The sequence below is a fragment of the Carlito syrichta genome, unplaced genomic scaffold (assembly GCF_000164805.1).
Source record: "Carlito syrichta isolate Samal-C Ts95f unplaced genomic scaffold, Tarsius_syrichta-2.0.1 Scaffold316282, whole genome shotgun sequence".
Classification (NCBI taxonomy): Eukaryota; Metazoa; Chordata; class Mammalia; order Primates; family Tarsiidae; genus Carlito; species Carlito syrichta.
In genome coordinates this window covers 398,280-413,375 of record NW_007260378.1, presented here as the reverse complement: position 1 = coordinate 413,375, position 15,096 = coordinate 398,280, and the positions used below count along the sequence as shown (strand labels likewise).

Sequence of the window (15,096 nt, the reverse complement as noted above, 5' to 3'; positions counted from 1 at the left end):
CACAGCCTTGACCTGCTAGGCTCAGGTGATCCTTCTGCCTCAACCATTCAAGTAGCTGGAACCACAAGCATGCGTCACCACGCCTGGCTAAATTTTTGATTTATTGTAAAGGTGAGGTCTTGCCAAGTTGCCCAGGCTGGTCTCGAACCCCTGTACTCAAGCAATCCTCTCGCCTCTGCCTCCCAAAGTGCTGGGATTACAGGCATGAACCACTGTACCTGGCTCCAACAAAGTTTTATTAACAAAGACATACAGTGGACTGAATTCAGCCTGTGGGCCACAGTTTGCTGACTCCTACTCTATTCACAGTCCTTATTACAATGACAGCCCGAATATCAGAAACACCCCTAACTCCCGTGTGTTAGCAGAATTCTACTCTGCTTTACTGAGCATTTCTATGTGTCAGGGCCTATGCAAAGAGTTTTATATACACTCCTTGTTTCTTCTGCACCTAGGGAGGTTAGAATGGTTAGTAAACCCATTTTACAGATGAGGAATCTGAGGCTCAGAGAGGTCGAGTGGCAGGTCTTAAGCAGCACAGCTTAACTGAACTCCAGCACAGCTGGAATTGAACCCCAGCAGTGTGACCTTAGACCCCGTGTTCTTAAGCTCCACCCAGCTGCCAAAATTCCTGGACTGAGATAAACTGATCTTGCTCAACCTGCCTGTGCCCTCGAGCCCACCTTCCCTCCTGAGACAAAGGTACTTCCCTAGAGGGGAAGAGGAGGAAGGATGCCTCAGTTTCCCCATCGGCTTGGAGAGGGCTAAACCAGATAGTAGTTTTCTGATGACAGAGCCCTGTCTTTCTGTGCAGGAGGTAGCAGGGAAGAGGGAAGAAGGGAGGCTGCCTCCTGGCTGCCTTCCCCTGCCTCTGCTGTATTCCTTAGATATCAGAGTGCTGAAAGTTCATGTGAACAAAGCTGCTGCTGGAGAGGAAAAAAAAGGCTTTTCATTAGCTCATAAACCTCTGCAAACACCTCTCGAGAAGTACATCCTGAGTTTGGGAGGAGAAGGGCCCTCGTTCCCCAAGACCCCTCACCTCTCATCCTTGTCCATGCTGGAGGGCAGCATGCGGCTGCCCAGCACCCCGGGCTGGAAGGGGGACTTGGGGCTCTTGGGCTGGGGGGCCCAGCTGAGGGTCTCACCCGAACTGTCCGCCTCTGGCCTCTTGTGGAGCTGAGCCTGGGGAGAGAGGAGAGCTGAGTCTGTAAACCACCCTTTGTCTGGGGAAGGCCCCATCTAATGACACTGTCTCTCTGCAATTGTTGGGGCCCCTGAGCCTAAATGGACCCAGGCAGGACACATGGTGGCTAAGAAAAATCAAGCCAGGTTGGCATTCTACCCTCCCCTTCAAGATCAAACAGCCACTAGAAATCCACAGAGCCACGTTCTCTCTTGCTAAAAAGCACAATGCACAGTGTCTCAGCATGCAACACACTGCCTGCTTCACCTTCCCAAGAACCCTAAGTGGAGAGAAGGCTGCATCCTTCTCATTAAGTTCCTTATTCCCCAGTCTACATAAATAAAATGAATGTGTTGACCAGTCATAAGAGTCCTGCAGGAAAATGGTAGGGTGGATTTTCATGCATTTTTGGAAGACGAGTAAGAGATGGAATAACTTAAGATGTGTGGGTGTGGTGGCTTGTGCCTATAATCTCAGCACTTTGAGAAGCAGAGGCAGGAGGATTGCTTGAGCCCAGGAGTTTGATACCAGCCTGGGCAACATAGTAAGATCTCATCTCTACAAAAAACAACAACAAAAATTAGCTGGATGTGATGGCCTGTGCCTGTAGTCCCAGTTAATTGGGAGGCCAAGGCAGAAGGATTGCGTGAGTCCAGGAGGTTGAGGCTATGGTGAGCCATGATGGTGCCACTATACTCCAGCCTGGGTGACAGAGTAAGACTCTGTCTAAAAATATATATGTGTGTGTGTGTGTGTGTGTGTGTGTGTGGTGTTGTGTACAAAATTCCCTTGGGGAGCTTGGGGTGTGAGGGGTGGCAGTGGATTCTGTCTCTCAGGCAGTGCTGGGCTGGCCCCAGTAACAGCAGTCATTGCTATCGTCCAGACTTCTCCTGTGCTCGGATCGCCCCTCATTTGGGCTCCAGAAGACTCAAGTTACATGAGAAATGTTAATTCATTCCACATGCAAAAGGTTCCTTTCAGGATGGGTCCTGGCTTTCCCATTTTGGAGAGGAAGAGTCTGGAGTTCATGGGTCGAGCAGTTTGCCTGAAGTCATGCAGCTCTGATGAACTGGGCTTCACATGGGGTCTGCCTGATGCCCAACTCCGAGGCTCTTTTCAGAACAAACCCTGCAGCCTCCCTCAGGGATTAATGACTGCTGAGCATGGCCGTGGCCGCAATGAACTGAGTTAATTTACTGCCGTCAGGCCCAAGGAGTCTGAGGTCATACTCTAAGCAGACAGCAACAGCCTCGTGATCACCGAGTGGAGTGGGTTCAACAACCGGTGCTCAGGGACTCCAGGAGTTACTCGGTACCTCCACAAGGGAGCCCCAGGGCCTCTCCCCACCTGTCACCAGGGTCTTTTCCCTGCCTCCTGTGTCAGGCTGGCCTGTAAGATCACTTGTTCTCATGCTTACAAAAATAAAGGTTAGAACACCTGTGGCACAGAATAGTGGCTGAAAGATGTTCACATTCTGAGGCCTATACAATCAATTACAGAGACAAGCATGCATCCACCTTTTTTTTTTTTTCTTGAGACAGGGTTTCACTCTGTCACCTAGACTAGAGTACAGTGGCATGATCACGGCTCACCACAGCCCTGGCCTGCTGGGCTCAAGTGATCCTACCGTCTCATGCTCCTGAGTAGCTGAGGCTGTACGTACCCACCAACACGCCCTGCTAATTTTTCTACCTTTTCCTTTTTTCTTCTGTAGAGACAAGGGACTCACTTTGTTGCCCAGGCTGGTCTCAAACTCTGGGCTCAAGCAATCCTCCCACCTCAGCCTCCCCAAAGTGCTGGGACTGCAGGGATGAGCCACCACACCTGGTCTGCATTTACTATTTGTCGACTTTCTATTCTTGCAAGAAGTGACACAGAAAAATAAAACCTCCACTGACTAAAGGAGTAAACAGACCCACGGGCATCCCATGGGAGGATTCTGCAGCCCGTGTAGAACATCCAGAGTTGAAAAATTCCACAAACAACCCAGGTTTTCTTCCCTTAATTTCTCCTTCAAAACAATGGGAAAGAAGAATTACCTTCTACAGGGCTGTTGGGGCATAAGGTGATTTTGCAACTACATGGTATCTGGCACAGAACTGGGGAGGAGGGGCAAAAGTGGCCCCCTGCTCCCCTGAATTAAGCATCATTTCATCCCAGAACTATAATGGGTGCTTGTTGGGGCTGGGGTGGGGGCTGCTTAGTCCAGTGCCCCCCCTCCAAGGTTCCAGTCAGCATTCAGTGTAATTCATGTATGTGTGGGGTGGTTCTGGTGCAATTTCCCAGGCCACCTGGTAGTGACATGATCATTTTCTGTGCCTAGCTTCCCAAGCAGACAGGAGCCTTCAAGGGCCTCAGGAAGCTGAGTTTATTCACTCCTGCTTCTCTGACACTCAATACCGGGCCTGGTACCTAAAATGAATTATTAGCCCACTTTACAGAAGAGTCAAAGGAGCCTTAGCTATAAGACCAAACAGAGCAGCAGGTTTGGGAGCTGAGGAAAGACAGAGAGTGGAGACTGAGCAACACAGGGCTGTGGGTAAAATCCACATAAGTTAATAGTATTGTGAACACTGTTGTTCCAAGGCCTGTTTTCTACTGTTGACGAGGTGCTGTGGTCATATGAAACATTATCACTGGGAGAAGGGAAGAGAAGGGGTCACAGAACTTCTGTGTACTATTTATGCAACTTCCTTTGAGACTTAAACTATTCAAAAATAAAAATGAAAGAAGGAGGGAGGAGGCGGGAGGAAGAGTCTGTCCTATCTGCTGCCGTGGTAGGGGGCACATCCACCAGGGGGCTCTTGGTGAGTGTTTGTACCTTTAGCACTGCCGGATCCACGCCTGGAAACACAGGTATCCTCTGAGGATGGCTGACGGGCGTCCTCTCAGTCTTAGATGGCTTCTCTTCCTCGTCCGACTCGTCCCTCCGGGGCGATTTCTCTTCTGTTGCAAAGACAAGGGCACCAAAGTCATTGGCAGCCGTCATTTATTGAGGTCCTATGTACTGGATACTTGTACACAGCATCTCACGCAATCCGCATGACAGCCCTGCACAGGAGACATCACTGGCCCATTTTACAGATGAGGACAAACCCAGGTGCCTGCTTTCACATTCTCTCCATGTCACAACTCTGCCTCGTGCCAGAAGATACCGACAATGGGCAAAACAGGTTTGCTTTTGGGGAGGGACACAAACAGACCCACCTCCTAGGCCCTGGCTCATTCCAAGTCAGGAAAGTAGACGGAAATTCTTGGCAGAGGCAGGAAAGGAGACAGAGACACTTCCAGCCAACAATGTGCTGGGGTTATGCTCTTAGAGGAGAGTGTGAGGAATTCCTTGTGTTTTGGGGAAGGGTGGTCCAAGTTGGACCAGGAAGTCATTTTCTGTTGCCCTGAGCTCTTCTTTACAGGACTTATCCCATCCCCACACTTGAGGCTGAGCTGATGGCCCAAACAGGTGACTCTTGTCCCACTCCTCTAGAAGTGAAGGATGAGGAGTTTCAACCTCCCTAAGACCCGAATGCTGGTATGGGCACAGGGAGGAGCAGGGCAGGGGATGAGGATGAACAAGGCAAGCCTGGCCCTCTGAATCCCCAAGGCTGAGCAAGGAATGAGGAATGCAAGCAAAGCTGTCCTTAGAGGAAAATGTGTGGCCCTCCCCAGCCCCTGACTAGCTCCCAAGGCCAATGGGAGCCAGAGGTGCTGCTGCCATGTCCCAGCTTGGGGTAACTGTGTGCTTTTATCTCTACAGTGATCTTCATCTGCTTCAGGTAGCTTGGCAGAGCTTAGCTCAGAAAACCAGGAAAGTATGCAGAAACGTCTCACCTATGATGTTTCACCATCATCTTTAATAACAGAGATGGAATGGACGAGGGAGAGAGAGCAATCTCCAAGCATTTGCTCAAGGTATCTGATCAGCAACGCCCCTCACCAGTTCAAAGCCTGGTCTGAAATTCTACTTTTTGCCATGCACAAATCTCAAATGAACAAAAGCAGCTCCAGTAGCTTTCTAGGGGACTAGAGTCTGTGTATGTGGAGTGGGGAGGCCAGTTGCTGTAGTTTCCATTGCAAGCAGAAATGCTGCTGCTTCTTAAAAATCCTTCCAGGTTCTGCATCTACAGATGAAATCCAACTCCTTAGCATCAAGGATCCTCATGATCTGGCCCCTGACTACCTTTCCAACATGATTCCTGCTACTCCCAGTTTGAGTGACACTAAACTGCTTAGAGACACTCCTGCCACACACTGAAAGCTCTTTCCATACCTCTGTCCCTTTGATCCTATTGATATTTCTGCCTGGAACAGCCTTCCCTAGCTAAGTCTTAAATGCTTTTCAGCTCAGGTTTTAATATGGATTGCAGCCAAAGCAGTCCTTAGAGGAAAATGTATAGCCTTAAGATGATTTATTAAAAAACAAAAAAGACTGATAATGAATGAACTGATCTTTCAACTGAAGAATCTAGAAGAAGGTCAGTAAGCAAACCTAAAGAAAGGATAAGGCTCAAAGCAGAAATAGTGAAACCTTATTAAACTGTTTCTCTGTCCTTTGTAACCCAAAGATCCCCAATTAATATATTGTCCTTCAAAAACATTTTTAATCTAGTTTCTGATGAACTCTGCAAAACAAGAAACCAGTTTCCCATGTAATTGTGTCCTAAAGTCTTCCAGGTCAGGAAGTTCTTCCCAGTGTTTAAATCCTTCCTACTGCTCAGCATGGAATCAGGGAAGGAGACGAGGCATGGGCGCACCTGTTGAGTCCTTGAACATCCACGTGCTGTCAGTCTCTTCCTCCAAAGGAGACTTGCTCTCCGACTCGCTGATCCGGCTGCGCCGGAGGGAGTGGGAGATGGGGGCCCGGCGGCGGCTCCTCTTGCTGAGCTGCACCCGGGTCTTGAGGGCACTTGAGTCGAGAACTGAGGTTTGCTTTGAGGGCAGCCGGGAGGAAGAGGAAGACAGAGCAGAGGAACCATTAGCAGAAGGCACTGCCGTGGGGTGGGGGAAGGGGGAGAAGGGCATAGCTTTATCGATATGTGAGAGGCTATCTCGGAGGCACGTGGGCCAGGGTTTCCGCATCTCAGTGGTAACCCAATACCCCAAGCCCGAACTTGCCCTAAACATACTGCATAGGCTGATGACCAGAATCAGGTGGAACAACCACCCTTGAGTGCCCCAGCGTCGAGCCTGGCACACAGGAGGTATGCACGGTGGAAATGCCTTTCCCCTCCCGTGACGTCACACGAGCATGCAAGCTTGAGCAGTGCTCAGTACACAGAAGGAACTCAACAAATGCCGATTTGCCTGTTGAATGAATAGCTGGATTCGGCATCTAGCTAAATTCTCAAGTCAGTGGTACTCCCAATCCAGGAGCTGAGAGGCTCTTTGTGTGGTCCTTCTTCAACCTATAGCATCTGGGATGCAGGTGGGGGTGCCTGGAGTTACCTCCTCGATACCAGGCATTTGTCTCAGGCATCCCTGAAGACTCACGCTCTGAGCAGGGGCAGGTGGAGGGTCAGTGAGGGCTTCTAAGATCACCACCAGCCCCAGTGGAAGGGCTGGGAGTTCAGACTGTCCAGGTGCCCGGTGAAGAAGTGGAAATGGTGGTGAAGGGCTCAAGCCCAGCTCTGCTTGAAACCCGGCTGTGTGACCTTGAGACATGGGCTTCGCCGCTTTGAGCTGGAGTGTCCTTGCTTACAAAAAGGCAAAGATCACGGTGTCCCCTTCCTAGGGTGGCAGAGAATTCCCTCAGCACAGGCATGGAAAGCCTTTGTTTAGACAAGGCCTGACCAAGGCTCGCAGCGAGAGCCATCACCACATGGGTCTTCTGTCTTCTGGAAAGCTCACACTCCTTCTTGCGAGAAAGGCTGGTTTCTCCCCCACCAAAGCCTCCCAACACCCAGCTCCCAGTTCCCCTTGGAGAGATTCTGTCCCCCAAGGCCTTCTGGTTGGCAAGGAGCAGACCCATTTCAGGGATCATCTTCCAGAGGTGTAAGGGACAGATGCCTGCCTCTGGGGGCGGCAGAGGGAGCTGATATTGGCAGAACAACTTTCCTGACTGGTGGAATCCTGTGGGGGGACTTGTGTGGGTCTGAGGGGGAGAGACGGAAGTCATAGCAGCCCTGCTGACCTGGAGGGAGCTCATTCCTCCTGCCGCGTAACACAGCCGACTCCTCAGACTCAGAGGGTGGGGGAACCTCACCAGCAGAGGGACTGGCTGGGAGGGGTGTCAGGGCCAGCCTTGCAGCCTCAGCCCACTACGGAATGGATTCCTTAGTGCCTGCCTCCCTGCTCGGCCTCCAAAGAGACCCCCACAGGAGACCCATGCCATGGTCAACATCACATGTAAACTTCAGCCTAAATTAGCAACAGACTTGTGCTTAGGGACACTGGCCTTTAGAATTACTCGACAGCCTCTTCGATTTCCTAATCTGCAAAACAGACAGAAGTTTTACCTCTGGAGTTAATAGCATGTGTGAGAGTCAGCGGCCAACACTCAGTGACTGTTGTTTACAACTGACACCAAGATCTAGAAGGAAAGCCAGCACAAGGTGCTATGGCATGGAGACCCCATGCTAGGATATAAGACAAGGCAATGTTTGGCACATCATGGGATTTCAGTAAATGTCTGTTGAATGAATAACTTAATATGTCCCCTAACGAACTCCTTGCGACACCCATAGAGCTGGGCGTGGCCATTCCATGTTTATGTAGCAGGCTGCCCCAATCAACAGAACGGGTGTCCTTCTTGGTCTCTGCCCTTACCTAGAGGGGCCAGTGAGAGACCCTGACCACACTCAGAAGGTGAATCCCTTTGAGGCCCTAGGGGAAGTCCTTCTTCCAATGCAGTGGTGTCCCTCCTCTGGGGGATCTCGGTAGCCATCCCTACGAGTGTGTGTGCGAAGACTTCACAGCCAGGAGAGTGGGTCCCTTGCAGATGTTACAGATGCTGCATCCTCAGGAGGGTGGGCAGGTGGCCCTACTGTCAGGGGAGGAGACTCCTGACACCCCTGGTGTTTCCAGGGACATGCCTGACCCCCGGGGGAGGGGTGTATTCCAGGGTAAGATATCAGGTTCTGGTCTGGAAGGCACTGCAGCAGGGGGTGGTTTGACCCTGGGGTGCTGGCACCCTGGCTATGCTTAAGACCTGGAAGAGTTGAGTTCTACTGAGTTCTATGGGCTGCCCCTGGGAACCCCCATGAAGGGTGCTTACATCTGGGGGCTTTCTTTCCAGAGATAGCCACTACAGAGATAGCTGGATCCCCTAGTACCAGGGACACTGTCCTATTACGGGAGACCTTGGTGAGACCATCCAGCAGAATCACTCTGAGCAAATTCTAGGCTCCTCATGCTTGGAATGATAAGCCTCAGGCAGACCTTCCAGGGGAAGGCCAGACTTCCTGCTTACCTGACAGGTGAGGGCTTAGATCAGTTTAACTTGAACACATGTGATGGTTGTTTACAGGTGAATAAGTAAGGTGGCGCATAGAGAGGTGAAGACCTTGCCCTAAGACACACAGCAGGCGCACGGCAGGTCCAAGCTCCAAGTACAAGCAGGACCTATCTCAAAGACTGGCCCTTTGTACCCACTGTAGGAGTCCCTGGCCCACAGATCCCACTCCTGAAGGGGCAGATCACTGGCAGATGTGGGAATGCCCCTTTTGAAGGAGACATGACGGCTCCCAGCATGGCTGCTGACTTACATCGATGAAGGAGAAGTCGTCCACTCTCTGTGCAGGGTAGGCATCTGAGGGGAGCAGCCCCTCCGTCCCATCGGTGGACTCCAGATCTGTGCTGGAGTGGTCCACACTGGTGCTCTGCTGGTCCCTGGAGCCATCGTGCTGGTCCCCGGCTGAGGTGGGCTCCGTGTGGGAGGACAGAGAAGACAGGCGGCTGCTGGGGGGCTGTTTCGGCGCCGATGCGGCACTGCTGTCCGGGGATTCAGGGCCCAAGCTGCGGGAGTGGGAAGGCAGGGAAACACGGGCATGGAGGGCGTTGCAGAGAACAGACCATCAAATGAGGAGGCAACAGCCTCTTTGAAAATAGCACAAGACATGCCAGCCAGGTGCTGCACATGGTACTGCGTGGGACACTTGGCTGGGTGCAGGATGGGAGGGTCAGTCCTGGCCATTCAAGACCCTCTAACCCCATACTGTACCCTACGGGGGCTGCTGTCACAAGCAGCTGTTGGGCCCTTGCGGTGGACAAGTGAGTGCTGAGATGTGCTGCAGTACGCAGTGCATACCAACTCCCCACACAGTAATAAAAGCGAGAACGTCAAACTAGCTTGCTGATAACCTTTTGCGTTAATTACATGTGGAAATGATAGTCTTTTGAATCTGTTGGTTTGGATAAAATATATCACTAAAATTAATTTCACATGTTTATTTTTTATGCTTTTGGTGTGGCTGCTAAGACTATCTATTTATGTATGTTTTGTCATTTTCTAGAGATAGGGTCTTGCTCTGTCACCCAGACCAGAGTACAGTGGTGCAATCACAGCTCACTGCAGCCTCAACCTCCTGGGTTCAAGTGACCTCCACCCCCACCTCAGCCTCCCGAGTAGCTGGGACTACCGGCATGCACCACCACACCCAGCTAACTTTTATGTTTTGTAGAGAGGAGGTCTTGTTACATAGCAGCTTACATTGTATTTTTCTTTATAATTGACTCACAACAATTCTACATGTTTATGGGGTACAGGGCATGTTTTAATATGTGTCTACATTGTATGATGATCAAATCAGCCCACTGTATTTCTGTTGGCAGCCCTGATGTAGATCAAATTGTTACCAGTAATTACCCACGAAGGAGCAGGAGTGCGGATCTCCGGACTGTTTCATTTCCTCATTCCTTCATCCAAGGAAGCTTTACTGAGCCCTTATAATGTGCCAGGCACCGTGCTAAAAACTGTGTCATTTGATCCTCTCCCCAATTCTATGAGGATTATTTTATAATCCTCTGTCCTCCACAGTCCTACAAGTTAGGGTTACTCACGTGCAATTAAATATTAACCTTGTTAAAGATGAGGAAACTGAGGCACAGAAATGTGCATCAACTTTCCCAAAGGGCACTGGGGTCGAGCCTGGGCAGTCTGACTCCAGAATCTCTGTCCTAGGAGTGCTCCTGTTTATAAAATCTCTTCCCAGGGTAACACATTCAGGAACCACTTGGATAATTAGAATGAGATGGAGTAGAAAATGTGTAAGCAACTCAAGCCATTACACTCCCGCCTAAACAGAAAAAGACACATGGGTCAAAATCAGAGCCAAGCCTCCAGGACATGGAAAGCACTCACCCTGGGAGTGGGCAGGTGGGCAAAGCTGACAGGCGGGCTGACCTCAAAAGAACCCCAGTTGCACCCCTGAACAGAACTCTCAAGCCAGGCGTCTCGGCATTTCACCAAGCTTTTTGCCAAGCTCAGGGAAGCTGTTCTTACTTGGAATACGGAGGAGGTTGCATTGTGGGGCGGGACCGAGGCAAACCCACAGAGAAGGAGGGCGATGCCGTCCAGGGGCACCAGATGGCACCGCTGCCCAAGGCTGGGAGCTCTGCGGCTCCGCCAGGACCCAGAGGGAGGCCGCAGTGTCTCTGTGGGACAGCAGGGGGCGCCCGCACACAAGGCGCGCCCAGGCCTCTCGTCTCCGCCGCGCCGCCGCCCCCCCAGGAAGGGTGGGGGGAGCAGCTCCTGGGTCGCAAAGCTGAGACCTGGGCTTCCAGACTCATGGCCCGTGCGCTTGCTGGCGCGTTCCGGCGACATTTTATAAGCTCATGAACCAAACACATCTCACTGCTCACTGGCCGGGGAAAACGGCTTTCCCGGGTGCTGGGAGAACCTTTGCTTCCCCTCCCTTTTTCTTGGCCATTCTCCTCAACCCAACGGTAATATCAACGGCTTGATCATCTGTACTACTGTGGCAAAACACACATCACATAAAATTTGCCATCGGTGACAGTTCAGCACAATGTGCAGCTGTCACCACTATTTGTTCTAGCACATTCTCCTCACCTCAAAAGGAAACCAGGCGTCCACGAAGGCAGCCACTCCTCACTCCCCTCACCCCGGCCTCTATCCTGCTTTCTGGCTCTAAGGATTTGCCTGTCTTGGATGTTTCTCTTTTTTTTAACTTTTGATTTTTTTTATTTTAAAGATGTGGGGTACAATTCAGGGTTAGGTATACAAATGTCCATTATGCAGCTACCCTTGTTGATGAGGTGTGCTCCCGCCTTGGATATTTCATATATCACTATCTTTATAATTTTTTTGTACTTTCTAAATTTCTCTTTTACAACAAGAACGGTTTTCTCTTATAACTACATACAAGAGGAGTTTTAGCAAAACAGCAACTAGGGAGCCGGTGGGCTGCATCAACCCCAGTCCCCCACCCCACCTCCTGTAGCCAGGTTCCTGCACATGCTTCCTACCTCTCCCTGCTCTGCCGCTGGTCCATCCATGTCCCATACTGGCTGTCAGCTTCATGCACGAGGGTGTCAGTGTCCTTGGCCTCAGGGGGACGCCGAGAGAAACACTGCTTCAGTTGGTCCTGCAAGGACAAACCAGGGGGAATGCTCACAAGCCCCCTCTGGGCTGACACAGATCACATCGCATGGCCTCCAGTTCTGACGTGTCCCAGCTCCCTGCAGCCTAGGAGGTGAGGCCAGACATCCTGGTGTGGCACCCGGGTGATCCAGAGTCCCCGTCAGCCCAAGACATCACAGGAGGCAGCACTTGCAGGGTCAAACTGGGCAAACTGGGAGGAAGGGGTCTCCCTGCCAGTGTGCAGAATCCTGCTGAGTGTCATCCAGGGCTCCTCCTCAGGAGGGAGGCTGGGTGTCTCCCTCCCCCATCACAGCACAGCTGGGCCAAACTTCACTCCATCTTCAGTGCTCCCAGGGCTCATCCGTCTGGTGAGGGCACCCCATGCCCCGCCTTGCCCAGGTGCCCTCCACCACCTTGCCTCCCCCGTCGCCATCACACAGCACAGCATCTGTGCAGCACTGAACTTAGGCCGGGCCCCACCCCGAGGCTCGGACATGAGATCACCCCGCTGGACTGCAGGCCCTCAATAGCTCTGTGAGGTGGGCCTCACTACAACCCCCATTTTACAGATGAGCAAACTGAGGCTTAGAGAGGTGCAATGGCCTGCCCCACATCAAACAACCAGTCAACAGCAATGTGGAATTCAACCCCAAGCACAGGACTTGGACACCCCAAGTCTAAGCCACTGTATCCTTGGCAACATCCATCCCTCAGTCTGTCACGAACCAGTGGCTTGAGGGGTCTCTGCCCTCAGTCTGGACCCTTGGAGGGGGTAGGGGAAGGGAACAAGGGTGCCAGTTACCACAGGGCCAACCCCAGTACCCGGCACACGTGGGCAGCCCACACATCTCTATTCAATGACTGGACTGTGGGCAAATTAAAAGCCCATTCCCTGTGACGTGTACCCTGAAGCGGCTGCCACTTAGGCCTGTGCTGTCCAGAGCGGGGAGAAGCCACAGCACCCAAGGTGAGACCAGAAGTCCAACCCCTGGGTGGGTCACAGGCACAGGAAGGGATCAATGGCCTTGGCTGCCTGAGCTTTGAATGGCACTCCCAGTTGCCATCTTCTGAGGAGGAATATGGGGGCGAGAGAGGCCCAGGAAGACCAGTGGGGCACCTCCACCCTAGGTGGTCCCTTTTAGGCCAGGAGGCACGTCCTGGTGGAATGTGCTTCAGAGCATTCATCTCCTGCTCAAGAACCTCCAAGGGCTCCCTATGGTGCTTCTGCAGAAATCCAAGGCCCCTGGCAAGTGAGTCCCCAAGTTTCCTGTCCAGTCTCATCTCCTGCCCTTGCTCCAAACTTTCTACCCCACTCTCCCCAGCCCATAACACATGTGTTTCCACAAGCCTCACACATTCCTGGCCTCTGTGGCATAACTTGTGCTGCTCCACTGTCCTGGCCACCCTTCTTACCAAAGCTATGGCAACCTGCAGTGAACTCTCCTTCCCTAAACTTCCTGCTGCATCCCCTGGACGATTACTAATCGGATCAGGCAAAGCGTGACATGTAAGTTGTTTACTCAACAAATATTTACCAAGCACCTACTGTGTGCCAGGCACAGGGGGACCAGGAGTGGGAGTTACAACACAGATGTAGTCTCTGCGACTCATCAGATGTATCCTTTAACACTGGGGTGCTCCATTGTCCTTGTCGCCACTCAAAGCCTGCCCAATACATAGTAGATGCTTAGAGGAGGTGGACTGACTGTTCCTCCCAGGGTGGGGAGTTGGCCTCTTCTCAGCTTCTGTGGTGTCACCCTTAGCCAAGCAAGCATATATGTTTCGGCAGAAACAAGCAAGTGCCTGGCTGTGTGACCTAGGGGCTGCTGCTTCCCTTTCTGAGTTGTAGAGAAGTGACAAGGATTCAGTAAGGAAATGGTGATTGCCCCAAGGGCATAGATGCCAAATGAGAGGCAGCCCCTATGGCAGCTCCTAGGACAGGGCTTGGCACTCAGGAAATGCCCCATGCTTGTACACCTCTTTCCCCATTCTCTCTTTCCCGCCTTCTAGGGGTCATTGTGTAGCCCATGATGCTTAAGGGGACACTGCGAGTGAGCTGTGTGCAAGGACAGGAGTCCAGAGCAAGTCCCTTGGTCACCCCAGCAGATGGCCACACTCGGAGACCCTAATAATGATGGCCATCCAGATACCCCTCACTCCTGGCCTGGACAACCTTTTTTACTCTTTCTAGTTACCAACATAATACACTGCTCATTGTAAAACATTTAGGAATTACAGAAAACCACAAAGAATACTGTAAAAATAATTCAGAGCCCAAAGACAATATCCTGGAATAGTCTTGTCCAGAATTTTCTCTGGGTTGATTCAGCTGTATCATCATCTTTAATGGCTGAAGATTATTTCACTGCATGGACACAGCAAGGTTCAACTAACTGATCCCCAAGTGCTAGGACTTTTAGGTTGCTGGTTACTTTTTTACTATTATAAGCAACACAACGAACATTCCTGAGACTAAGTCAACACATCTCTGTGATTATTCCTGTAAGAGAAACTCCTAGGTGTACAATCACAGGGTGGAAGGGTAGCACATTTGTAAGGCTTTGGCTCCAGCACACAGGCTACCTGACCTCCCAGCCTGCAGGCAGGGCCCTCAGCATCTGTCGGGACTCAAGTCAGTCAGTCTCCCCTTCCCCCCAAGGGCTATGTTTTTGTCTTGAAAGGTCACCTGACATACTCAGAGATGCTGCACCCTTGACAGAATCCTCTCTGGGATGCAGGAATGGAAGTGGTCATCTGAGCATGTACCCAGTCACTGTGTTCAAAGATGTGATGGAATGGACCATTCTCTATCTTAATCCCCTATGGGGGTCAGATTCAGAGGCCAGAGGCTGGGGACCTAGGGACTGCTTCTGGTGAAGAATGAGATATCTGTCCCAGGGCTGCAAGCTGGATGCTTGGCCTGTGCCCAGGTATGCTAAGCTCAATGGAGGCAGGAGGGCTGTCCCTGGGGACAGCTTAAAGCTGGGGGAGTGGGGCAGAGGCTTGCTGCCTCTGTCCTGTCCCAGCTGTGTGGCTTGGTCAAGTGACTCCGCCCACCCAAGGCTCAGTCTTCATGTTGGAAAAACAAGGGCTGCTTGAGGCTTCGAGAGAGAATCTCTGGAGAGTGTTAAGCTCAGTGCCTGACACGTTATAGGTGCTCAGGAGACAGGAGCTGCCATGACTGGAGCCATTTCCAGGGCCTCCCCAGAGTCGGGCAGGGGACCAGAGCTTTGGCAAAGAGTTCCTAGAACCCCTGGGAGATGGTGATACCCCTCAGTGCTGGGGGACGGAAGAAGGAACTGGCAGGTGAGGCCTCCAGAGGTCAGAAGAGCAAGATCCTTGCTGAGGATGAAACCAGGGGCGGTGGGGGGGGGGC

At 51.7% G+C, this 15,096-nt stretch overlaps 1 protein-coding gene across 1 annotated transcript in view; it reads right to left on the bottom strand.

The window, feature by feature from the left end:
- The window catches only part of KIAA1671 (KIAA1671 ortholog), a 151,293-nt gene that overhangs the window by 8,823 nt on the left and 127,374 nt on the right, over window positions 1–15,096 (bottom strand). The window contains exons 5-9 of the mRNA XM_008074042.2: window positions 11,606–11,724; window positions 8,884–9,133; window positions 5,935–6,109; window positions 4,005–4,129; window positions 1,040–1,182 (exon numbers count right to left, since the gene is read on the bottom strand). Of these exons, the coding sequence (XP_008072233.1) occupies window positions 1,040–1,182; window positions 4,005–4,129; window positions 5,935–6,109; window positions 8,884–9,133; window positions 11,606–11,724 (812 nt within the window). The remainder of the gene's footprint in view (window positions 1–1,039; window positions 1,183–4,004; window positions 4,130–5,934; window positions 6,110–8,883; window positions 9,134–11,605; window positions 11,725–15,096) is intronic.